Here is a 22,130-nt window from a genome sequence, read left to right on the forward strand (position 1 = left end):
TAGTTTCAAAGCAACAAGTGTTCAAATGACAGAGCATTCGATCACATTACGTTTTATTTCACGCACAGGGACGCTTACTGATTTGCCCTTTTTGGTTCAAACCATATTTTATCAGCAATCCAATAAAAAGGGAGTCGTTAAAATAAGATCGATTGTAGAGAATTGATTCATCTAACGGATCAAATAATGTGTTAAGTGCTGAGAGCTCTGGCTAGTTAGTAATATTTAATCGAATATCAAAATCATGTAATATAAATGTACATTATTATGAACTCAAGTGGCTCGTGTGTTTAAGAGGGGTTCAAGTGGGTTAAGCTAGTTCTCTTAGCTCTGTCTATTGCTTTTTAATGGTTGGCCTTTTTAGTTTTAAGCTTAATTTGTAAACATTGCAACAAAAGGAAGTCGGGAAAACTAACCAATCTTGTGAACAATTGATTGATTAATTGGATAAAATTATAGTTTTAGAGCAGAGTCTACTAACTAGCTGATAATATTAAACAGAAGATCTAAATCGAGGAAATTATTGAAGATTTACGGTATATGTAAGTGTGCACATATATTATATTTGGTATATTTCTGTGCTCATATTTGAAACTCAAAAATAAGCACTGGAGAGAGTCTGGCAGGAGATAATTGAATTTCCCGGACCATCAACAGCGCGCGCAGCTAGCTATATTTTGAATTCAAGGCTAGCAAGCTTTTTTATTACCCGAATATGTCAAACTATCGGTAGAGAAGCTCATTCATTGTATTCAAAGGTAAGTAAAGATGAATTTTCCAGAACTCATTTTTCTTTGCAACAGAAGGAAGTTGCCCGCGGTATCATTAAATAACTTTCAATGATATCAGTTAACATACATGTGTCTCTTTTCATAATTTACATACATTTACATACTAACCTACATACATACGTAGTGTGAACGTATATTATTCGTGGTATATTTTTGAGGGTCTGACGGTATATTTGTTCAATAAATCCGCGGTCACACTTATACTTAGTCTGTTTTGCTTTATTTTTTTATCAAAATCTTAAGATTTTGCCCATTAAATTGTTTAAAAATGTCCAGATTTCTCTTATCTTCGCGGAGGCTGATGCCCCAGGTCTGTTGGATTGCTGCCAGGACAAAAGTTTGATTGGGAATTAATGTATTGACGTTTTACAGCAAGATTTCCTGCTTGCCGGCTCATGGATTTCCACGCAGTTCCGACGAGGAAAGACCTCGACTCCCATGAACACTGTTGTAATGTTTGTGCCACAACAAGAGGTATGTTCTAATGTTGGATAATACTTGAACTATCTTATACCAATTGTAAATATAATTAACAAGGCCTGGGTAGTCGAGCGAATGGGTAAATTTCATAGAATTCTGGACCCTGGCCTCAATGTTTTGGTTCCTGTTGCGGACAAAATAAAATATGTCCAGAGCCTGAAGGAAATTGCGATAGACGTTCCAAAACAGAGCGCCATCACATCCGACAATGTCACACTTGACATCGATGGAGTGCTTTACTTGCGGATCATTGATCCATACAGAGGTTAGTTCCCCATCGCTTTGTGTGCCGTGCGTGCGTGCGTGTGTGTGTGGGTATTTACATTGTTATATCATTTCTAAGCTTCTTACGGTGTGGAGGATCCTGAGTTTGCCATAACGCAACTCGCCCAAACCACAATGAGGTCCGAACTGGGAAAAATGTCACTGGACAAGGTATTTCGCGAGAGGGAATCCCTGAACGTCAGCATTGTCGATTCAATCAACAAGGCAAGCGAAGCGTGGGGCATTGCCTGTCTGCGCTACGAAATTCGCGACATACGTGTGAGTATATGGAATTAGCATAAGCTAAAATGCAATTTAAACTTATAATTTATCTGCATAGCTGCCATCGAGAGTACATGAGGCAATGCAAATGCAAGTCGAGGCAGAAAGGAGGAAAAGAGCTGCCATTTTGGAGTCGGAAGGTGTTCGCGAGGCCGAAATTAATATTGCCGAAGGCAAAAGAAAGTCCAGAATCCTGGCATCGGGTAGGATATATGCAAAGCCACTGTGTGCTTTTAACTTACCATATTCCTGGGTTTCTTTCTTTGCAGAGGCTGAACGGCAGGAGCATATAAACAAGGCGAGCGGTGAGGCAGCTGCCATTATTGCCGTGGCAGATGCAAGAGCTCGCAGCCTGCAGGCCATAGCGAAATCTCTGGCACACATTGTGAGTATACAAAACACCCTTTTTAAAACTAGACACTCACATAGGGATAGTCACAAAAACAAACGTAAAAAAAACAAACAAAACGCAAAAAAACACAAAACTAAAAATTAAGTAATGTTCCAACCGGAGTATGAAAAACGACTGCTTGAGGGATTAGGCATACCGGGAGCCACTGGTCGAGAGCAGTTGGAGTTGCGCTGCATTCCATCTCGCGCCAGAAACAATTGGGCCCGAAACTATTCTTTGGCGGAGGATCCAAATCCGGTTCGTGCGAAGCAACTACACAACTCCCCCTATGCATGTCTGCTGCGAAACGAGCTGCTAGACTCGGAGGTGTCCTCAATCGATAATTGCAGGCGAAGTCAAAATATTCTCTTGGATACGGGCGATTTTACAGAAAAGGAAAATATTCGGCTTTTCGGATATGGAAATCACTCTCCAACGAATAGGATCGTGCGCCACCCATTCTCAAGGTTAAGCGAGTACAGTAGTAGGCTGCTGGGCAGTCCCAGAAGCGCTGTGCGACGGGTAGCTCGACTTCCGTATAAGGTTCTGGATGCCCCCGAGCTACAGGATGACTTTTACTTGAACGCCCTGGACTGGTCGTCGAAGGACATGCTCGGCGTTGGCCTTGGATGCTCTCTCTACCTCTGGAGTGCAGTCAACTCTGAAGTAACATGCTTGTGTGACCTTAGCGACGAAGATAATATGATAACATCTGTCAAGTGGCACAGCGGGGGAAACGAATTAGCTTTTGGCACAAATCATGGCTCCGTAGGCATCTGGGATGTCGACTATGAGAAACTGATTTCCAACCTAGACGGACATTTATCCCGTGTCACAGCATTGGACTGGCGAGGCAACAGTTTGGCGAGCGGCTCCCGTGATCGGACCATTTTGCAGCGAGATATCCGCACCAATACCATCTCCAGCTGCTTGCAGGGCCACAGTCAGGAGGTTTGCGGCTTGCAATGGTCTCCCACGTGGGAGTATCTGGCCAGCGGAGGCAATGACAATCGTTTGCTCATATGGACGGCTAGGAGTCCTAAGCCACTTCACACGTTTACCGAACACACTGCCGCCGTGAAGGCTCTGGGCTGGTCTCCGCACAAGGCCGGCCTCTTGGCCAGTGGCGGTGGCACAGCCGATCGTTGCCTTCGCTTCTGGAACGTGGTTAGCGGCGAGATGGTGCAATCCGTTGACACCGGAGCACAAATCAGTAACTTGGCATGGTCGCGTAACTCCCCTGAACTCGTTACCACTCATGGATTCGGACAGCCGCAGATTGTGGTCTGGCGCTATCCCTCCCTGAAGCAGGTTGCCAACCTGTCGGGCCACAACCGCCGTGTGATCTATCTGGCTGTAAGCCCAGACAGCAAATCAGTGGTAACGGGCGGCGGTGACGAGACACTTCGCTTCTGGAATGTATTTACCCAACGAAAAGATCCCATTGAGCCACGATCACCACTGAGCCTTTACTCCAATATACGATAAAGTCTAAATTCTTGAGTACACAATTTTTGAAATGTTTATTAAACATTAAACGCCGCGAATTTCGTTGAACTTTCGGTATATTGTGATGGATAACAGTTCTTTAGTTTATTGCTAACACAAAAAAATATATATTTTAATGGTTTTTTGTTGTTTTCATTAAACAAAACTCTTTTTTGCAGGACGGAAAGAATGCTGCTTCCCTCACACTAGCCGAGCAATACATTGGAGCTTTTAAGAAACTGGCCAAAACAAATAACACCATGATCTTGCCGTCTAATGCCGCGGATGTTAATGGATTTGTGGCGCAAGCACTGGCAGTGTATAATCATGTTTCCAGCTCAAACCAATCCAGCATCGAGTCTTCGTCGGCACATGTTAAAAACGTTGGTTCGTGTCTCAACACCAACAACATTGAGTACAATCAGATCAATGATGAGAAGAAGAGTGTAAAAATGAATATTGAATAAGGATGAATTAAATGATTGTTGCTATTACTCATTGAATCTCTCTTTTTGGACTGCAAAACTTTATTAGAGTGCAATAATCAACTTACACATTTAACAAATCAAATGCTTCCCTCGGTTCAGTTCATTGGAGTTTCACTTGGGCAAATACTTGAGGAACCGAATCTCGTGTGATAGCCACAGCGCAAAGCTAAGCAGGACCAGCGATCCAGACTGATGAGCTGTCGCTAAAGGTACTGGCACATAGGTCAGTAGTGTCGTAACCCCCAGCGTAGCCTGCGTCCACGCCATGGCAAACACTGCATTGATTGCCCACTTTGTTCGCTTTGGCAGCTGCATGCGTCGCGTGACTAGCCAGAGGGCTGAAGCTAAGGAAACTGTGGTGATGCCCAGTATGCGATGATTAAACTGAACCGTCGTTGGGTTTTCCGTGATGTTCCTTTGCACAGGCTTAAACTGCCACATATCGTCGGGTATCCAGCTGTCTCCCATTTTCGGGAATGAATTGTACACCAATCCGGCGTCAAGTCCGGCCACAAAGGCGCCAGAGATGGCAGTTAGAAACACCATTCCTTTGGTCATGTGTGACAGTCCTTTGATGTTGAAAGCTTTCTTTGCTTTCACCACGAATGGCTCCGAGGGGAATAGCTTGGACATTGCTTGTGATAGTGAAAGGGAGTACAACACAAATGCTGCTGCCAGATGGGAAGCCAATCTGTATTGGGAGACGCGCGGCACATCATTTGGGTCCTCGAATCTGTTCTCCAATCCGGATTTAACCATGTACCAACCCATTAGCCCTTGCAGACCAATCAGAGTGCCTAGCAATAGCACACTCTTCTTGGTTTTTGCACAGAAATATCCTTTCTTCCAGAAATATGCTGCCGGGACTAGGAAGAATCCGCCAATGGCACGACCCCACATTCTGTGTATGTACTCCATGAGGTATATAAATTTGAACTCTTCAACCGTCATGTTTGCATTTTTCCTGTAAACAAATAGTTGAATCATTAGCACTTTATGTAATAGCTGGACTGCCTTTAATACTTGCAGTTTATATTCCGGATATTGTTGATACTTGGTGAATTCTTGGACCCAATCTTCCTGAGTTCTCGGCATGCGTTCTCCAGTCAGCTTCCAGGTAACCATAGAAAGGCCAGACTCTGTTAATCTTGTTACACCACCTGCATGGAAGGAAGGGTTATAATACGAATGTTTTAAATAGTCAAAAGAATTTCATTACCAAGTCCAACAGCAACAAAAACCATGCCGCTGACTCCCAGAAACCATCTTCCCACAGTTTTCTCACTATTTGTTATAGTAGCATGTTTAATTGTTGGTATTTCCTACATGATGTGGGTTGTAATGGAAAGTAGTTTAATATAAATATCCATTAACCATTTATTTATCTTACCTTTATTGTGGTTTGCGCAATAGTTTGATGCAGCCGGGGTCTGGGCACCATGAGCTTTATCATGCTCGTTCTCTTTTGCAGCATTCGTAGCATTGTGAGGTTTCAAAATTTCTCAATGTTTAAACAATATTATTTAACAAATTCTTATTGTTTTCTATTTTATTTACAAAGCCGCTTTGAGGTGCATGTAAGTGATGGGAGCAATGCAGACTAGATTTTTTTGAGTGTAGTAGCATACACAATCGTTCGCCTGTCAAACCAATCGATAGTCGACGAAAACATCGATAGTGCCAGCTTTTGTTTTGCAGCCAGCACTAAAATAATTGTTTTGCGGCCTGCCAAAAAGAAAATTTGTTTGATTTGTTTTAAAAGAGATGGAGGCTATTTTAAATACGCAGTTCCAGCAACTGGAAGATATCATCGGGGAAATATTAAAGGTCAAGAAGAGCGTAAGTGTTTACAAGCTGCTCAGACACCGGTTATTATTATTGTTTTTAATGCAGGGCCACAACTCGGAGACATTGCGCACTGCGGCGGCTTTAAAATTTGTTGCATTAAAGCATGCCAATCGGGAAGTGAAACATAAAATAAAGTCTGGACGGGATAACCTACACTTGGAGAAATGTAAAGTGGACATAAGTCGCTTGCAATTGCAAAATCTTCTGTACGAAGTGAGCCACTTGAAAAAGGACATTGTCCGTTGCGAGAAATTCAAGAGTCGTGACTCCGACTTGGATCTGCTTCCCGATAACGAGTATGCTACCAAGCTGCCTAACATTGCAGATAGTAAAGCTGAGCCAGAATCCAAGCACCTCAAACACTTGCAGCGCTTAGAGTGTGAACTGCGTCTAAGGAAAGATCTGGATAAACAGTATAGCTTCTTGTTGAGCTCCAAACAGGAGCTGCTGCAAGAGAATCTTAACCAAAATCAGAGATACGTTTCGTTCGCCCCAGCTCTACGCACACTGAAGGGTGCCACGAAGCCGCTGCATGATGCACTGCAGCTATCTCTCGACGTTGAATGGAAGCTTAGCGCTGTGGTCAAATATCTGCCCAAGCCACTTTACATATTGTTTATCAACCTGCAAAGCCTCCAGCGGGCGAGCGATGAGCCATCCTTCAATGCGGAAGTGGTAGGATATGAAAGCGAAGCTCAAATGCAGGAGTTGACAAACCTGAAGCAAAGTCCAACAGCAAGGCGCGATTATTCTGAAAAGGATATTGATTTGTCCCGGAAAGCTTCGTCTGTGGAAAATCCATTGGACAAGGCTTTAAATCCTCATCCTCTGCACATTCGTGTTACGGTAAGATTAGGTCAAAGATCTCGACAATATATTGAAGCAAAACTTAATGTGTAAATGTTGCTTAGCTTGGCGCTAGTGGCTCGATTCAACTGGTGTTGCTTATTCGCTATTTCGATCTACTTAAATGTACCACAGTCTGGCCCCAATTGAGTGTTTCCAACAACACAAACCATCAAGGGTGAGTTTCTGTTAGTGATTCAATTAATCAGTGACTAATTTGAATACTTTTCACACCTTTAGTGATACCAATTTCGTTCAGCATCTCCTTCGGCATTTGTTTGCAAACGATTTGGGCAATGAAATACCCATACCCGGCATCCAATATGATGTAAGGCCAATCAATAACTTATTCTACCCGTATTTAATTATTTTACTTCAGTTGCAGAACAAGGATCTGACACCCGAGCAGTGCATACGTTATCTAGAGTCCAAGGACTTTGGTAAGGCATATTGTTGGCTACAGAGCATGTGCTCCATACCAACAGTCGACAGTTCGATGTTGTACAAGCATGAGCTGAACCTCAACAAAAGCATGCGGGAGATCATCGCTCGCATTACGCGTCGTTGGAACGCCTGGTTAAAGCTAAGTCAGCAAATACGTGGCCTGACCAACAAGGATATCGATTTGTTCACCCTCAAGGAGAATGTCTATCCTGCGGCCTTGTCTTGCAGCCTCGTGCAGTGGACGGCGATCACTCTCGAGGAATTCCTAGCGCAAAATTCTGACGTACTAAACATTTCGCCAGACGATAAGGGCATTACATATAATTCCTATCGCGCCGTGATTGTGCGAGGCTCTGCCAAGATGGAGTGTTTCATTCGTATACCGAGCAACTATCCACTGGAAATGCCTCTCTGGATATTGAGCGTGCATTGGAACGGTCGCCACACATCGCAGAATAATTCAGCCATCAAGGTTAGTAGTGTCGTGAAACTTGTGTGCGTCACGAGATTATATCCAAGTGCTTATCTTTTTCTAGATGATGGAATACTGGACAAACTCCCTGCAGCCCAAACAGTTGGAAGCAAACGATCGTTTTCTCTACGCTCAGCTTTTCCGTACCATTTATAGTTTCGACATCTTCCTGGAGACAGAGGGCTCGATGCAGACCAACATAGAGTACAACAAGGAAAAGCCTTATATAAGTGCGTTCGCCAAACGATCCCGATTGCGTCCATATAAGTACATAAAAAAGGGTTCCGTATACGCATTCAAGCAGTAAATGAATCACTCAAGATAGATTTTGGAAATGATTTTGTACAAAAACAGAAACTAAAATGCAGTTACTAAACATCTTCACAGTTGCTGTTTATTATGTAAAATAATGCAATAAATAAGTAACATTTACAACTAGCCACAATTTCATTGACAACTCAGTTTCTGTGTTGCTGTCGCTGCCAGGGACTCGGTTGGCAGCGATGTTTCAGAGGTATTTTTAACAGACTCTCGGCTTTCATCCGGCATGACTTTGTCAACGACATGTTTCTCTATTAGACCACTGTCTCCCAGGTAGCATATGGAAAATCCATCGTACCACGATTCCTGGTCCCGCAGCACTTCCTTCAACTGCCACACCTTGTATTTCCAGAACTGGAACATCACCTTGAGCCCGGAGATGCCCCTCACGCGCCACCTAATGCGCACGGTTTGGTCGTCGGGATGTTTTGTGATTTTGAGAACCTCAAACTTCACGTAGGCATACTTCAAGTGGCCCACGGTGCGGAGAATGGCAATTTGCTTGACAAAGTGGTAGAGACCGACTGTGTGCTTGCCGGTGATGTTGTTCTCAAATATGAGGTGTGGGCTGTATATGGAATAGTCCAGCGGTTCCACAAACAGCTTGGGCAGCGTCGTTCTCAGCACCTCGAAGGCTCGCTCCAGATCTTCAGGCTTTCGCACATTTTCGTTCTCTTTGGCGGATGTCTGTGCATTGCTGTTTTCGTGAAGACTTCGTGTTGGTTGAATTTTGTTACTGTCACTCCGCTCACACTTTAACCAATTTTGGTTGTATGATCCAGTGCATGGGGAGTATAATCGCATGGTAGACGCCCAGGCGCGTTCCTTGGGGCCCAGCAGGCTCACCCAATTACACTTTCTCATTGATAAAATTCCAAAATTTCGCATCATTTTGACAAGGACCATTGACGAATTTGCCGGAATCTGATGGCTGATGGATTACACGTAGTAATTGTATGTTTCTTCCTCTGAAGCGTCACTCTGCCGGTAATTGCAAGTTGAAATTCTGCATCTGGTTGCTCAATGTGTTGAAATAGTTTCCTTCGGCAGGTTTCAAATATTTTTTAGCCGTGCTCGTGTTTAGGTAACCAACATTCAATCATATGGTCATACATCGATATGTGTGTGTGCGTGCTGCGATGTTTTTGTGTGACTGTGCTCGTATTCCACTTCACTTCACGACCGATATCGTACGAATCTATCGTACATCGAGTGTTTTGGTTTTTTGCGCAGAACGGGACTTGCGCGGAACAGAAAAGAACAATTTTACAAGTTCAAACCACATATACATGGATAGATAGGCCTGAAAGTGCATAAGTACATATATATATAGTAAATACCTTGTTTACTGAAAGCTAACTATATCCACTAAATGAAGCTTTCGTTGGCTTAATATAAAATATTGACTTTTCTTCGAGCTTGAATGTAAATTCTCTTACTTTACACGGTAACGTAACGGTATTAACAGGTGCCAAAACACTTGATTAAGTTTTAATGCAACGCCTATTCGACTCTATGTGGGTGTTGAGAAAAATCAATATGGAGTAAATATAAATGTTACATGAATAAAATACAATTTGTGCGTATTAAGAAAGTTGTGAATCCTTTTATCGAGACGTGACGTATCCAAAATGTACGGAATGACTCAACCAACAGTAAACGTAAGTTCCACAACCGGCATGGCCTGCGAATTATTTACTGTTAGAACAATTTAGTTTCGCCATTGAGTAAGGAAATTGAAAAATGCTACAGCCTGCTTTTGTTTCATTTCAGAATCAACGCTTTCGAGTTCGTGATATAGATAACGAGCACATCATGTCCACTTTTGGCAACATAGGGCACCTGCTAAACATAGCTGTCGAACGATTCATAACAATAGGGGAAATAATTGCCGAGGAGAACATCGACATAAAGGGGGACATGTACGAGGCTGCCAAGGAGGCAAGAGACGCAGGTTCGTTCACGTCAATTACCTTTATAAGCCTATTAAAATGGATGGCAAAAATTGGCCTGAGACTGAGGTGGGTGCAGCACAGTACAGTTTACACAATTGATTTTCGTCCACAGGCAAATCTATTGAACGGCTGTGCGAAATATCCCCGCTGTGTGGCATGGAGCTTAGGCATAACATTGAGCCACTGAAGGACTACGGTGCAATCATCTTGGCTGCCAGGTCGCTGCTTTCCTCGGTCACGCGAATACTGCTGCTCGTGGACATTATAGTTGTGAAGAAATTATTAACTGCTAAGAAACGAGCTTCGGAGAGCCTGGAGAAGCTGGAATCGGTGATGAACTTCACCGAATTTGTGCGCGCATTCTCTGTCTTTGGCACGGAGATGATCGAACTAGCCTACCTGACCGGCCACCATCGCAACTCGTTTAAAGAGGAGCGGCGGCGAGCCCAAATGTTCTCTGCACGTCAAATTCTGGAAAAGTCCATTGCAATTCTGTTAACTTCATCGAAAAACAGCCTGATACACAGTGACTGTGTCATAGTGAAGGAGAACCGGGACACTGTGTTCTGCCAGATACGAAGGGCCATGGACCTGATACACTTTGTGGTCAAGGACAGCATCTTCGATACGGCGAAGCATATGCCCTACGACAAGCAGGCGAGCAATCCACACTACGAGAACGAGAGCATCTACACGACAATAAAGCGCATTGTGAACCTGATCAAAAGATACAAATTCCAGATGAGCTACTACGACAGCAACACTGAGGGCAATAATAACTCCGATTCATACTTTAATTTCCCCGACGATGATCTCTGGAAGTCGGAAAAGAACCTAGCCCAGTCCGGCGGAGTTGCTGGTGGTGGTGGAGGTGGTTCGGGTCGAATGATCAACAACACAAACTTTAGGAAGCATTTAAATTCGGAAAGCATGGACTTGCGCGAAGAGCTGACCCTGGCGTTTGAGAAGTTGTTCGAGAAGGCCCACGACTTCACAGACTCCCCGTACATAAGTCACAATCATCGAAAGAATATTCTAACCTACTGCGATAACTGCAAGCTGGAGTTTAACATGTACGTCAACACCATCATGAAGGACCCGCACGAGAATGTTGGAGTCCAGGTGAAGGGTCGGGAGCCGGAACTGGGAATGCTGCGAAGTTTGGAGGAATTGTGCAAGCAGCTCGTCATTTCTGTCTCGAGTCAGATTGGGGACTTTAACGAATCACTCAAGGTGTGCGCCAAGCTTGTGAAATCTTTCCATGTGCTGGCAACGGCCTATGACATCGATAATCTTAATCAACGCTCTACAAAGTTTCACGAGAATTGTGAGTTCATTTTTGATATTTGCAAGCTTTTGCAGCATATCGCACCCACAGAGAGACTGCAGGTGCAAGCCAAATGCCTGGCTATCAATTTAAGGATCTACGGGCCGCAGGTGTTTATTGCCGCCAAAATACTTTGGAAGTATTCCAACAGCAGTGCGGCAAACGAAAATTTTGAATCATTCTCAGACATGTGGAAGTGGCTGACCAATGAGATCTCAATGATCGCTAAGAAGATTCTTGTATCAATTAATCCAACAAAGAGTGAAAGAGAAACTGAAACTGAGGTAGGAGTGTGCTATAAAATATTATATTAAACCTTTATTATATTTATTTTGCTTTATAGAAATGTGAAGCTACAGATAAACTATCAAAATCCGGTGTACCTGCAACAGATGATGGAGAAATGGTCGAGTTTTCGGGCCTCGAAGGCAAAAATAATGGAGATCTAAGCACATATCAATCAAAATGGAGTGAAGACTTGTCCGATGACAACGACATATTAAAGCGAGCCAAGAACATGTCGGCCATGGCTTTCCTCATGTATCAATTTACAAAAGGAAATGGTTCTCTAAGAACAACTCAGGATCTGTTTACTCAAGCCGAATATTTTGCTGAAGAAGCCAATCGACTTTACAAGGTCCTACGTCACTTTTCATACCAGGTACATCAGGCCATTAACCGCTTAAACAGGAAACCATTTACATTCCATTATTTGTTGTTCTTTCAGGTTCCCGCTAGTGACAACAAAAAGGATCTTCTTAACATTTTAGACAGAGTGCCGACTTTTGTCCAAGCACTTCAATTTACAGTCAAAGATCATACAGTGGGCAAGGCAGCCACCTTCGTGAAGGTCGATCATGTCATCAGAGAAACGAAAAACCTTATGAACGTTATTAATAAAGTAGTATCGAAGTGCTTTGAGTGCGCAAATAAGGTAACTTAAACAAACCACATTCAATCCACAACACAATTCCGTTTTTCAGTTGCGCTAAGCGCTCTCGAAACGAATATGACAATCGAAATATATTAGGTTTATGTTTAACTGTGATACGAGTGTACATATTACAGGTATGATTATGTTTCCTATTGTTAATTACCAGTGTATGGTGCTTGTTGCCCAATTCCCATTGAACTATTCTCCGATAACAAAGTAACTCCGAAAGTTTTCGGCTGTAAAATAACAAATGCTAACAATTAAGTTCAAAGATATCCAAAGCTAGATAGAGTCCGGTAGAATTCTCTAAAAGTCTACGAACTTTTCTGAATATTTCGGTACGTTCTTATCGCCCGGTTGAACACATTTTCTAAGCTAGCAGTGGAACTATATGAAAGACACATATCATAAATATTTCAACTCTCTCTTTCGCAGTACAAACTGAATTTAACTGGAATAACTGGCGGTCTTACATCCGGTGCGGTGGGCGGCGAGAATATGGCTGGCGGCATGTGCGACTCCAAAGGAACGACGAGCAGCAGCGAGGGAAGCATGTGACATTACGGGATGGCTCGCAGAGCCAAGGGAGATGCCCGCAGGACGAGAGTATCATTTTTACTATTCTGAGCCAGAGCAGATCTGTTTATTATTATTATTCATATTCTATTATATAGTGTACACTGTGTTAGGTATTCGTAAATCATACAATTTTTGTGTATTTGTTGGAGATGCTATTAGCGTTGATTGATGTCAAAACTTTTATTATTAAACATTCAAATTCAAATTAGTTACTTTAAACAGCACGATCCTATAATGCATACTTTGTTTCACGGCATTTGAACAATTAAGGCAATAAAAGTAATGACAAATCCGTACCTATGTATATGTATGTATGTAAAACAAAGTGATTTTGATTTATGCAAATATTCGATGGTCAAAGAAAATGTTTCTAAATGGATTTCCCTTACAGATCGGTTCGTAAAACACTTTGTTCATTGCTCACACTCATCTGAGGAAGAGCTGCGGAGCTGCGGCAACAATTTGTTTTGTCTGCGTTCGACACATTAAACACTTTCATTGTTAGTGTAGAAGCTTCCTTCAGTGAATAATCCGTTTGGGCAGCGACGTTCTTAGACTTCAGCATATTCTTGAAGAGCATCAGATCCAGAGCGAACAGCGCCGCACATAGAAAGGAAAGCGCGCCAAGGGAATAGGCGTACGTTAAGATCTCCTCAGGCAACTGTTCCACGCTGATGAGTATGAGCAATCCTGCAATAAAAATAGATTTTATCTAATAATTTCATTAATAAATGTAATCTGACATAAGTACCCTCTATGATGAAGAACAGGCAACCAAAACCCAAGAGAAGAACTTCGCATGTATCATAATTTGAGTTTCGTTGAATTATCCTAGAAGAAAAAGTTGATTAGAGCCGACTCGAAAGCCTTGAGTAAAACAATGGTGTACACTGTACACCAAGCAGTTGAGAGCTGAGATGAGGAAGATAATTGGCATGCAATTATCTGGGTATTTACCTTGCAAGAAGTAAAACCGACGAAATGAATGTAAATCCAACGAAGGTTAGCGTACTGAAATCGTCGCCTTCCTTTGTCCCAGAAATGTTGTTCAGAAGCCTCCATTCCCTGGATTGCTTCTGGTTGCTGACATAAACTCTCTCTGAGTGTTTATCGGATAATCTTTTGACGATTAAAGCTGCCACTATAGCAATCTGTAAGAAATTAGAGCATGTTTAGTTTTTGTGTGTATTTCATTATCTCGTTAAGTGTTTCATTCAGTTTATTAGAATATAAACAATTTTGTAGGTCATGTTCCATGTGATTTGTAACGACACTTGCAAGTTGCAGAACTTTTGTACATATACAAGCCGCTAGTCCCATGTCTTGACGTTCTGTTCTCAACAGGTAATTCTTAACTGAAGTTGCAGCAGGCAGTGCAGTGGAAACCCGTGTTACTTTTCCCACATTTACGACTAAGTACGAGTGTGTCCGCTCATTGTGGGTGTGGGACAAGTGACATACGAGCAAGCAGCAGAAAGTTGGTTAGCAAAGTTAAATCTTTGTGCATTTTGGAGAGGAATTTTCTGAAAGAATAATCATAGATATGCTAAAATGTACAGTCCGAGAGAGTGCATGCTGCATACATATGTACGTAACGTTTTTTTGCGGATTTTATTTGTTGTTTTTATAGAAAAAAATTGTACTCTACGGACTTAATTATGAATGTACATGTACATATGTATGTATGTAAGTACATATTTGTGTATGTGCTGTCCTCAGTAAGTAGCTAAGATTGTTTTATGCTCATACTGATATCAGTGAAATATTAGCAATCAGTAAAATAAATAAAAGCGTAGGCTTGAAGCATGCCGAACGGCAGATACACTTCTGGAAATATATTGAAAGTGCAACGAAGAGCAGAAATATTTTGCAACATTTTAAAGATACATATATAAGTAATGGAAAATTTATATTTTTTATGTTGTAATTCTGTATTGAATCAAGTATGATCAGATTTATAATCCACCCATTTGCTTTGAGGGTATGCAAAACAAGGGAAGCCATAAAGCTCTTGATTGTTGATTCTCGATTCGAGTTCAGTTTCGTTAAATCAATCAGACGGTAGAGAGCGAGATCGGATCGTCGTATCGCCCATAGAAACAATTAATTAATCTGTAATACAATAATGAGCTTATGTATAATTGGTGCCGGTACGGCTGGACTTTGCTGTGCAAGGCACGGCATTGAGCATGGGTTTCAAGTAACCGTTTTTGAACTCTCTGATCGGATCGGGGGTACATGGGTGTACAACCAGGAAACCGGAGTCAAAAATGGCATTGATGTTCATTCCAGTATGTACGAGAATTTGCGGTAAGAAGTCGCATCATTCAAATATGAATATTATTAAAAATAGTTACATCTGTTTGTACAGAACTAATTTGCCCAAGGAAGTGATGGGCTTTCCGGACTTTGAAATTCCCAAAAACGAAGTTTCCTATGTGCGATCGGATGAGATTTGTGATTTTTTAAATCAGTATGCGGACCACTTCAGGCTGAAGCAGTACATCCGATTTAATAGCTATGTTATTCGAGTTCTACACAAGAATAAAAAGTGGCAAGTTCTGGTCAAAGATCTGCTCACTAACCAAATAGAATTCAAATACTTCGATAAGCTCATGGTGGCCAACGGACATTACCATACGCCAAACTACATACGGATTCCGAATATGGATCGCTTTCAGGGCGACTATTTGCACAGTCACGACTACAGAACCAGTGGAGTCTTCAAAGGCAAGTTATCCTTAAGCTATATCCCCACAAAATTAAATCGAATAACTCCTTTAATTACAGATAAAACTGTACTAGTTATCGGAGCTGGCCCAAGTGGCATGGATCTATCCAATATCATATCCAGATCTGCTACGAGAGTCACTCTGAGTCACCATTTAAAGGACATTGGACACACAAAATTCTATGATAATGTGCATCAGAAACCGGACGTAAGAGAGCTGGACGAGAAGGGCGCTTTTTTTGTGGACGGATCTTACGAGGAATTTGACACCATCTTCTTTTGCACTGGATACAAGTTTGCTTTTCCGTTTCTGACAGCAGATTCTGGCATCTATGTTGAGGAAAACTATGTTCAAGACCTCTACAAGCAGTGCATTAATATCAGAAATCCAACAATGGCATTAATTGGGCTGCCATTCTACGTTTGTGCCGCACAAATGATGGACATCCAGGCACGATTTATTTTGAGCTACTATAACGGGTCCAATCAGCTGCCATCCAGAGAGGAAATGCTGAAGGAAACACAAACGGCAATGTCCAAGATCTGGGCAGACGGCTACAGAAAACGACATGCACACATGCTGGGACCAAGACAGGTAAATATTTATATCCCTAAAGGTCTCCGATTAGTCTAACATTTACTTGAACTCTTCTGCTTTTAGATTGACTATTTCACAGACTTGGCAGAAACCGCTGGAGTTAAAAATATCAAACCCGTCATGACAAAATTACACAATGAAAGCAGCAAATGCTTCAACGACAACTTGCTGCATTTCCGTGAGGACAACTTTGCCATTGTCGATGATGAAACGTTTGTGAAATTGAATTAGTTTAAAGTTTTTAAGCAATAAAGCGATATACACAAGCTGTTCAAGTTGTTCAACTAACGTTCTATGCTAATTTAGCTTTCAGTTGTAACCTTGTTTTGTAAGCAATTCAATAAAAGGAACATATAAAATAGTGCTTGCCTTGTGGAGAATTAATTGACGAATCGGATAAAATTATAGTTTTACTGCTGAAAGTCCAAACTAGCTGACTATATTAAATGGAATATCAAAATCGAGGAAAACGATTTCCGTTCATGGACACATCAGTATATTTAAAGTATATTTTGAAACTTTTAAGGTATATTGCGGTATTTACTTGAGGTTTAGATGGTATATTTGATCGATGATTCCGCGGTCACCCTGCGCTCAGGTGTTTAGGTAGTTTCGACAGTCTTGCATAATTTGAATTGAATTAATTTACTTTCAAAGTTCAATAAAGTAGGTTCGGAGAAGTGCTTCGTCATGCAGTGTCCGTTTTTAAACCGCTTTACTACCAACTTCGTCCGCAATTATGCGGAGGTGTTGTGTCAGTCATATGGAATGTACTGCCCCGTGGTGGGCAAAACGTTGAGTGGGAGTGGAAGTGAGAAAAAACTTTCTCTTGTCGCCTCATTGCCATATGCCGCAACTGTTACAAGGCCGTTGTCCAAGCGAGAGTACTCTACCGAGAGTAGTCGCTTTGGGAGTGATGTAAAGGGGGGCCACGAAAACGAGAGGGCAGTCGCCTCCGCTAGGGATACTTTTCCCTACGAAAAGTTCTTCAATGACCAAATCATGAAGAAGAAACGGGACCACTCCTATCGCGTGTTCAAGAAGGTGAACCGATTAGCTGGCGATGGGCTGTTCCCCCATGCACTCGAATATTCCGACCGAACGGAGCGCCCCATTACTGTGTGGTGCTCCAACGACTACTTGGGCATGTCCGCACATCCCAGTGTGAAGAGGGCTGTGCAGGATGCTCTGGATATGCATGGCTCTGGCGCAGGAGGAACTCGGAACATCTCGGGCAACTCCTTACATCATGAACGACTCGAGGAGAAACTGGCGGATCTTCATCAAAAGGAGGCCGCTTTGCTGTTCACTTCGTGCTTTGTGGCCAACGATTCGACGCTGTTCACGCTCGCCAAGCTGCTGCCGGGATGTCACATCTTCTCGGACGCTGGCAATCATGCCTCAATGATTCAGGGAATACGGAACAGCGGAGTCCCAAAGCATATATTCCGGCACAACGATGTTGACCATCTGCGCATTCTTTTAAAACAATTGGACAAAAGCACTCCCAAGATAGTAGCATTTGAGACCGTACATTCCATGACAGGGGCGATATGCCCACTTGAAGAGCTGCTCGATGTTGCCCACGAATACGGTGCCATTACGTTCATCGATGAGGTGCACGCGGTGGGACTGTATGGGGACCATGGCGCCGGGGTTGGTGAACAAGACGGGGTGCTGCACAAAATGGACATCATATCTGGAACCTTGGGCAAGGCGTTTGGTAACATTGGAGGTTACATAGCAGGGTCCGATAAGCTTGTCGATATGATACGCTCGTACGCGGCTGGATTTATTTTCACCACCTCGTTGCCACCCACGGTGCTTTGTGGCGCTCTGGAAGCTGTCAATGTTCTGGCCTCGGATGAAGGCCGTCATCTTCGCAGCTTGCACCAACGAAACGTTTCTTACCTAAAGAACTTGCTCAAACGAGAAGGTACGTGTAATTTCACGCTTTATGTAACTTGAAGGTTATTTTCTAAATAATCTATTTATAAATGTTTCTTGCTATAAATAGCAAAAAGCATTGCAACGTTAAAAGATAAAGATATCTAAGTGCATTTAATATGATCTAATTCTCTGTTTTCGATGTTTTTTGTTTGGTTTCAGGTTTTCCAGTCGAGGACACGCCCAGCCACATCATCCCAATTAAGCTTGGAGACCCGTTGAAGTGCACCCAAATCTCAAACATGCTAATCGAACAATTCGGACACTACCTACAATCCATCAACTATCCAACGGTGGCCCGCGGCCAGGAGAAACTTCGTCTAGCTCCGACACCTTTCCATACCTTTGAAATGATGAACGCTTTAGTTACGGACTTGAAGAAGGTGTGGCAAATGGTTGATCTGTCGACAAATGTGCCGCTGTCCCCGAACGGCTGCATGTTCTGCAACACTGAGAGCTGCGGCCACCAGGACACGTGCCCCGACCTCGAGTGTGGTATACCCAATTGCCCGCGTCTGGAAATCTCTGTAGCTGCATAATTAACCAAAGCATTCAAAATATTCAATTTTTGCTTAAATTCTTTTTATGGTTTTGGACAAATAAACAAATGGTTTTGGTGCTTTAAACATGATGAGTGATTGCTTTAATTCAATTTATTTTCTTATCACGCGATTCTCTCGTTTGAGGTGCGGATAAGACTTCGATCGAAGTGTCAGAAGTGCGTGTGGCACATGCCAAGTTCGGAAGCACGCAGGTGGCATGCTAATCAGAAAATTCACTGGAAAACTTCCCCTTGAACTTAACCCCTAAGTCGAATGGCAGAATAGATAGTGGGCTGATCATTTACCGAACCGAATTATGAAATTGATAGCAGTTTTCTCTGGGTAATTGTGACGCTGCATTTTGGGGGAAAAACAAATAGATTGTTTGCTGATAGCGATTGACACTACAGTTCACTTACTGATTATTATTATTATTATATTAATTGACACAATTTCATAAAAACAATTAGCTAAGTATTTGGAAATTGTATACAATGATTCTGCCAAACAGATCTGACATAGACTCAAATACAAGTTTTATCTTTGAACAACTTTTTGTGAGAGATGCATCCTTAAAGTAAAACCGCTGAGGAGAGTTGATATCTTCGGGATAAAATGTCTCTTGGTAGGTGGGTTCTCCTTCGCGGGAGTGTGAATACACCAAAGCCGTAAACTGCTGACCAGAAAATCCGCCCTGAAACTGTAAGCACAGTCCTGTGACAGTTTGTGGCTCATCCAATGTCATGATAATCCATTGAGGTGTTCCCTAGCCAAATGTGAGATAGTAGTATAAAGAGGCTATCCTTATACAAGATAAATACTATATAATACCTCATCTGAGCTCCAAGAGGTATCATCGTTCTGATCAAACATGTATTGCTTGCCATACTGCTTCACGTCTTTGTTCAACACGGAGCTCACTCTGCGAATGTTCAATCGAAAATTTATTGATAGCGGCTCAGAAAGGTGCTTAACCTTGATCTAACCTGCATGTAAACTTTACATTAGTCAACACATTCATCTCAAATCAATCATATCATTCATAAATTCGGCATAAACAAAACAGAGCATCCACGTTAGAGGCATTAGTGATGGCGATAACACGCACCTGTTACTTGTGGTCGAGTTCCAGTGAACTTCAAGGTAAGGGAAATGAAGTGCAAGCGGATGTGCAAATATATGCTTTGGATTCGATTTGTAGTGGATCTGGTGGAAATGGATTTAATTCGTACCAATAAATAATAAGTTGTATGGAACAACCATATTTTGTGTCTTGCTATTCATTTTCAGACTAGAGGTAAAGTATAGTGGAACAAACAAATTACACACATATCGAAAGTATCGATAGCTGCGAAATAAAAACAGCTGCTTGGTCAACTTATTGTTTCCGGATTTAACAAACAATTGGAAATGATTAAAGCCATTCTTGTATTTAACAACCATGGGAAGCCCAGGCTGTCCAAATTCTATCAATATTTCGTAAGTATATCTGCTGTGGAGTTAACCATAACGTGAGCTTGGTGTATGCCGTACGATTGGCGACACGTATGACGAGTGCAGTTTTTATACATTATATTTAATGTTCCAGGATGAAAACCTCCAGCAACAAATAATAAAAGAGACGTTTCAGCTTGTCTCCAAAAGGGACGATAATGTTTGCAACTTTCTAGAAGGCGGCAGGTGAGTTCTATAAACTGCAAAATCCTCAGTGGACACACAAATGTACATATGTAAAAATGCAACTGATACATCTGTTTACCCATAGCTTGATTGGTGGATCGGACTATAAGCTGATATACCGTCACTATGCCACCTTGTACTTTGTCTTCTGTGTGGACTCCTCAGAGAGCGAACTGGGCATTCTGGACTTGATTCAAGTGTTTGTGGAAACTCTGGACAAGTGCTTTGAGAATGTTTGTGAACTGGATCTCATATTTCATGCTGATGCCGTGCACCATATTCTGTCGGAATTGGTCATGGGTGGCATGGTGCTACAAACAAATATGAATGATATAATGGCTCGTATTGAGGAGCAGAATAAGATTGTCAAACAGGAGGCGGGCATTTCAGCAGCACCTGCGCGAGCTGTGAGCGCAGTAAAGAGTATGAACATTCCTCAACAGATTAAAGATATAAAGCTACCCGATCTGCCCCAGGCAATTAAGGACCTAAAGTTCTGACAAATGTATGTTCCACCATAGCTAGAAAGATCTTGTTAACCATTTGGTCGACTAATTTATGTTTCTCCTCAGCTATTTAAATGAATTCCCATGAGCACAATGCCGTTTTCCACGTTTTGATGCTTTAATAATATTAAGCCATGTTGGATTTATGTACCCACTCTCATTTATCGAATAAAATGCAACCTAATTATCTATAGAAATTGTGTAAACTATTTATTTGTGTAATAATATGCTTACATGTACATCAACTATTGGGTCCAGCCTGTTCTCTGTCATCCTCTTCACCGACTTCCAGCATAACTTGCATTATTCTCCGCTTAAGTCTCTTGCGGGAAATGTCTGAATTCAAGTTGCGAAACTCATTGGCTATTAATTCACCGAACGAGTCCCACTGGTCCCTGCCAATGCTGACTTGTGCCGGAACAGAAACTGCTCCTGCCGCATCCACTTGTCGAGTTGCAGCAGAGCTAGTGCATGTTGTCGATGCAGATAGGATGGCGGAGACATATTCAGGAACAGACGCTTCAATTGTTTCACACATGCTTTGAATTTGAGGCGCCCTACTTTCGTCCGCAACAGCAACCCGCTGGTCCACGTTCTCGAGTTGGCATTTCGGTGCTGAAGATGGGGCCACCTCTTGGTCGGCATCCAGTTTTGCACTCAATTTCTAAAATAGTCAAAGAATAATTAACAAGGAAACAACTTAAGTGAGATTTAAGCTCATACCTTGCATTGCGTTGGACCATTTGGCTGATATCCAGGCCGTGGTTCAATGATAGCCCGCAAGAACATCAGAGATTTGAAATGTTCCCAGCGACACGTCTTGTCGGCACCAGTCTCCTCCTGGCGACGCTCCAGCTTTTTCAGTTCTGAATTGAATTGGTTTCGCAAGTTGTGTATTTTCTTCCCATACTCGTTTTTGGTGATCCCAAGGGAGGAACAAATGTGTTCAATTGTTTTAGAACGGCAGTCTTTGTTTTTATACAACTCCGAGTAGTGATTCCATAAACAATCCGATTTTCGGTAAAGCTGGATTAGTTTGGAAATCTTCTCGCGGGTCCATATGGTTGGCCTACGTCGCACACGTCTTTTAGCTGGGGCAGGGTCTCCGACATCTTCAGTGTTAGCAGACATCTTAAGATATTTAATAAATTAATTAATCCATGAATGTTTTGATTTTCCTTCAAAGCAACAAACTACTGCGATAGCTATCGATAAC

The 22,130-nt window shown here is 42.3% G+C and overlaps 11 protein-coding genes across 14 annotated transcripts; 7 read left to right on the forward strand and 4 right to left on the reverse strand.

Annotated features, from left to right (window-relative positions):
• Positions 1–961: 961 nt before the first annotated feature.
• Positions 962–4,199, forward strand: LOC117890854 (stomatin-like protein 2, mitochondrial). The gene is made up of 7 exons (XM_034795941.1): positions 962–1,101; positions 1,164–1,265; positions 1,329–1,536; positions 1,615–1,814; positions 1,876–2,020; positions 2,087–2,202; positions 3,876–4,199. The coding sequence occupies exons 1-7, from the start codon at positions 1,060–1,062 to the stop codon at positions 4,161–4,163; spliced, it is 1,101 nt and encodes a 366-aa protein (XP_034651832.1). The 5' UTR covers positions 962–1,059; the 3' UTR covers positions 4,164–4,199.
• LOC117890852 (fizzy-related protein homolog) lies at positions 2,218–3,778 on the forward strand. Its single transcript, XM_034795939.1, has one exon. The coding sequence runs from the start codon at positions 2,317–2,319 to the stop codon at positions 3,694–3,696; it is 1,380 nt and encodes a 459-aa protein (XP_034651830.1). The 5' UTR covers positions 2,218–2,316; the 3' UTR covers positions 3,697–3,778.
• A 25-nt stretch (positions 4,200–4,224) lies between the features above and the next one.
• On the reverse strand, positions 4,225–5,745 carry LOC117890853 (cytochrome c oxidase assembly protein COX15 homolog). The gene is made up of 4 exons (XM_034795940.1): positions 5,575–5,745; positions 5,404–5,506; positions 5,212–5,344; positions 4,225–5,148 (listed from the first exon to the last, which is right to left on the reverse strand). Exons 1-4 carry the CDS (start codon positions 5,665–5,667, stop codon positions 4,296–4,298), a joined length of 1,182 nt encoding a protein of 393 aa, XP_034651831.1. The 5' UTR covers positions 5,668–5,745; the 3' UTR covers positions 4,225–4,295.
• A 129-nt stretch (positions 5,746–5,874) lies between these two features.
• Positions 5,875–8,170, forward strand: LOC117891024 (THO complex subunit 5). Its single transcript, XM_034796186.1, has 6 exons — positions 5,875–6,023; positions 6,078–6,878; positions 6,944–7,056; positions 7,119–7,206; positions 7,258–7,794; positions 7,859–8,170. Exons 1-6 carry the CDS (start codon positions 5,949–5,951, stop codon positions 8,099–8,101), a joined length of 1,857 nt encoding a protein of 618 aa, XP_034652077.1. The 5' UTR covers positions 5,875–5,948; the 3' UTR covers positions 8,102–8,170.
• On the reverse strand, positions 8,158–9,223 carry LOC117891031 (uncharacterized protein C6orf136 homolog). Its single transcript, XM_034796197.1, has one exon. It carries the CDS (start codon positions 9,019–9,021, stop codon positions 8,242–8,244), a length of 780 nt encoding a protein of 259 aa, XP_034652088.1. The 5' UTR covers positions 9,022–9,223; the 3' UTR covers positions 8,158–8,241.
• A 153-nt stretch (positions 9,224–9,376) lies between these two features.
• On the forward strand, positions 9,377–13,224 carry LOC117891021 (alpha-catulin). The gene is made up of 6 exons (XM_034796184.1): positions 9,377–9,776; positions 9,889–10,069; positions 10,183–11,681; positions 11,741–12,058; positions 12,125–12,331; positions 12,767–13,224. Exons 1-6 carry the CDS (start codon positions 9,747–9,749, stop codon positions 12,887–12,889), a joined length of 2,358 nt encoding a protein of 785 aa, XP_034652075.1. The 5' UTR covers positions 9,377–9,746; the 3' UTR covers positions 12,890–13,224.
• On the reverse strand, positions 13,216–14,160 carry LOC117889726. The gene is made up of 4 exons (XM_034794148.1): positions 14,146–14,160; positions 13,868–14,061; positions 13,662–13,741; positions 13,216–13,600 (listed from the first exon to the last, which is right to left on the reverse strand). The coding sequence occupies exons 1-4, from the start codon at positions 14,158–14,160 to the stop codon at positions 13,296–13,298; spliced, it is 594 nt and encodes a 197-aa protein (XP_034650039.1). The 3' UTR covers positions 13,216–13,295.
• Positions 14,161–14,948: 788 nt separating this feature from the next.
• On the forward strand, positions 14,949–16,514 carry LOC117891026 (senecionine N-oxygenase). The gene is made up of 4 exons (XM_034796189.1): positions 14,949–15,220; positions 15,282–15,640; positions 15,701–16,236; positions 16,303–16,514. Exons 1-4 carry the CDS (start codon positions 15,036–15,038, stop codon positions 16,468–16,470), a joined length of 1,248 nt encoding a protein of 415 aa, XP_034652080.1. The 5' UTR covers positions 14,949–15,035; the 3' UTR covers positions 16,471–16,514.
• A 327-nt stretch (positions 16,515–16,841) lies between these two features.
• Positions 16,842–18,817, forward strand: LOC117891025 (5-aminolevulinate synthase, erythroid-specific, mitochondrial). Its single transcript, XM_034796187.1, has 2 exons — positions 16,842–18,175; positions 18,349–18,817. The coding sequence occupies exons 1-2, from the start codon at positions 16,930–16,932 to the stop codon at positions 18,723–18,725; spliced, it is 1,623 nt and encodes a 540-aa protein (XP_034652078.1). The 5' UTR covers positions 16,842–16,929; the 3' UTR covers positions 18,726–18,817.
• A 335-nt stretch (positions 18,818–19,152) lies between these two features.
• LOC117891030 (nuclear receptor 2C2-associated protein) lies at positions 19,153–22,107 on the reverse strand. 3 transcript variants are annotated; one of them, XM_034796195.1, is made up of 3 exons: positions 21,149–21,284; positions 19,560–19,650; positions 19,153–19,494 (listed from the first exon to the last, which is right to left on the reverse strand). In XM_034796195.1, the coding sequence occupies exons 1-3, from the start codon at positions 21,154–21,156 to the stop codon at positions 19,195–19,197; spliced, it is 399 nt and encodes a 132-aa protein (XP_034652086.1). In that variant the 5' UTR covers positions 21,157–21,284; the 3' UTR covers positions 19,153–19,194. The 3 variants fall into 3 exon arrangements, with proteins under 3 accessions (XP_034652086.1, XP_034652085.1, XP_034652084.1); XM_034796194.1 differs by lacking the exon at positions 21,149–21,284 and adding an exon at positions 19,715–19,841 and having other exon boundaries at positions 19,155–19,494; XM_034796193.1 differs by lacking the exon at positions 19,153–19,494 and adding an exon at positions 21,638–22,107 and having other exon boundaries at positions 21,149–21,578.
• LOC117891032 (AP-3 complex subunit sigma-2) lies at positions 20,051–21,111 on the forward strand. Of its 2 annotated transcripts, XM_034796199.1 has the most exons (4): positions 20,051–20,207; positions 20,317–20,408; positions 20,494–20,913; positions 20,981–21,111. In XM_034796199.1, the coding sequence occupies exons 1-3, from the start codon at positions 20,139–20,141 to the stop codon at positions 20,906–20,908; spliced, it is 576 nt and encodes a 191-aa protein (XP_034652090.1). In that variant the 5' UTR covers positions 20,051–20,138; the 3' UTR covers positions 20,909–20,913; positions 20,981–21,111. The 2 variants fall into 2 exon arrangements, with proteins under 2 accessions (XP_034652090.1, XP_034652089.1); XM_034796198.1 differs by having other exon boundaries at positions 20,494–21,111.
• Positions 22,108–22,130: the final 23 nt, after the last annotated feature.

Source organism: Drosophila subobscura, chromosome E, assembly GCF_008121235.1.
Source record: "Drosophila subobscura isolate 14011-0131.10 chromosome E, UCBerk_Dsub_1.0, whole genome shotgun sequence".
Taxonomy (NCBI): domain Eukaryota; kingdom Metazoa; phylum Arthropoda; class Insecta; order Diptera; family Drosophilidae; genus Drosophila; species Drosophila subobscura.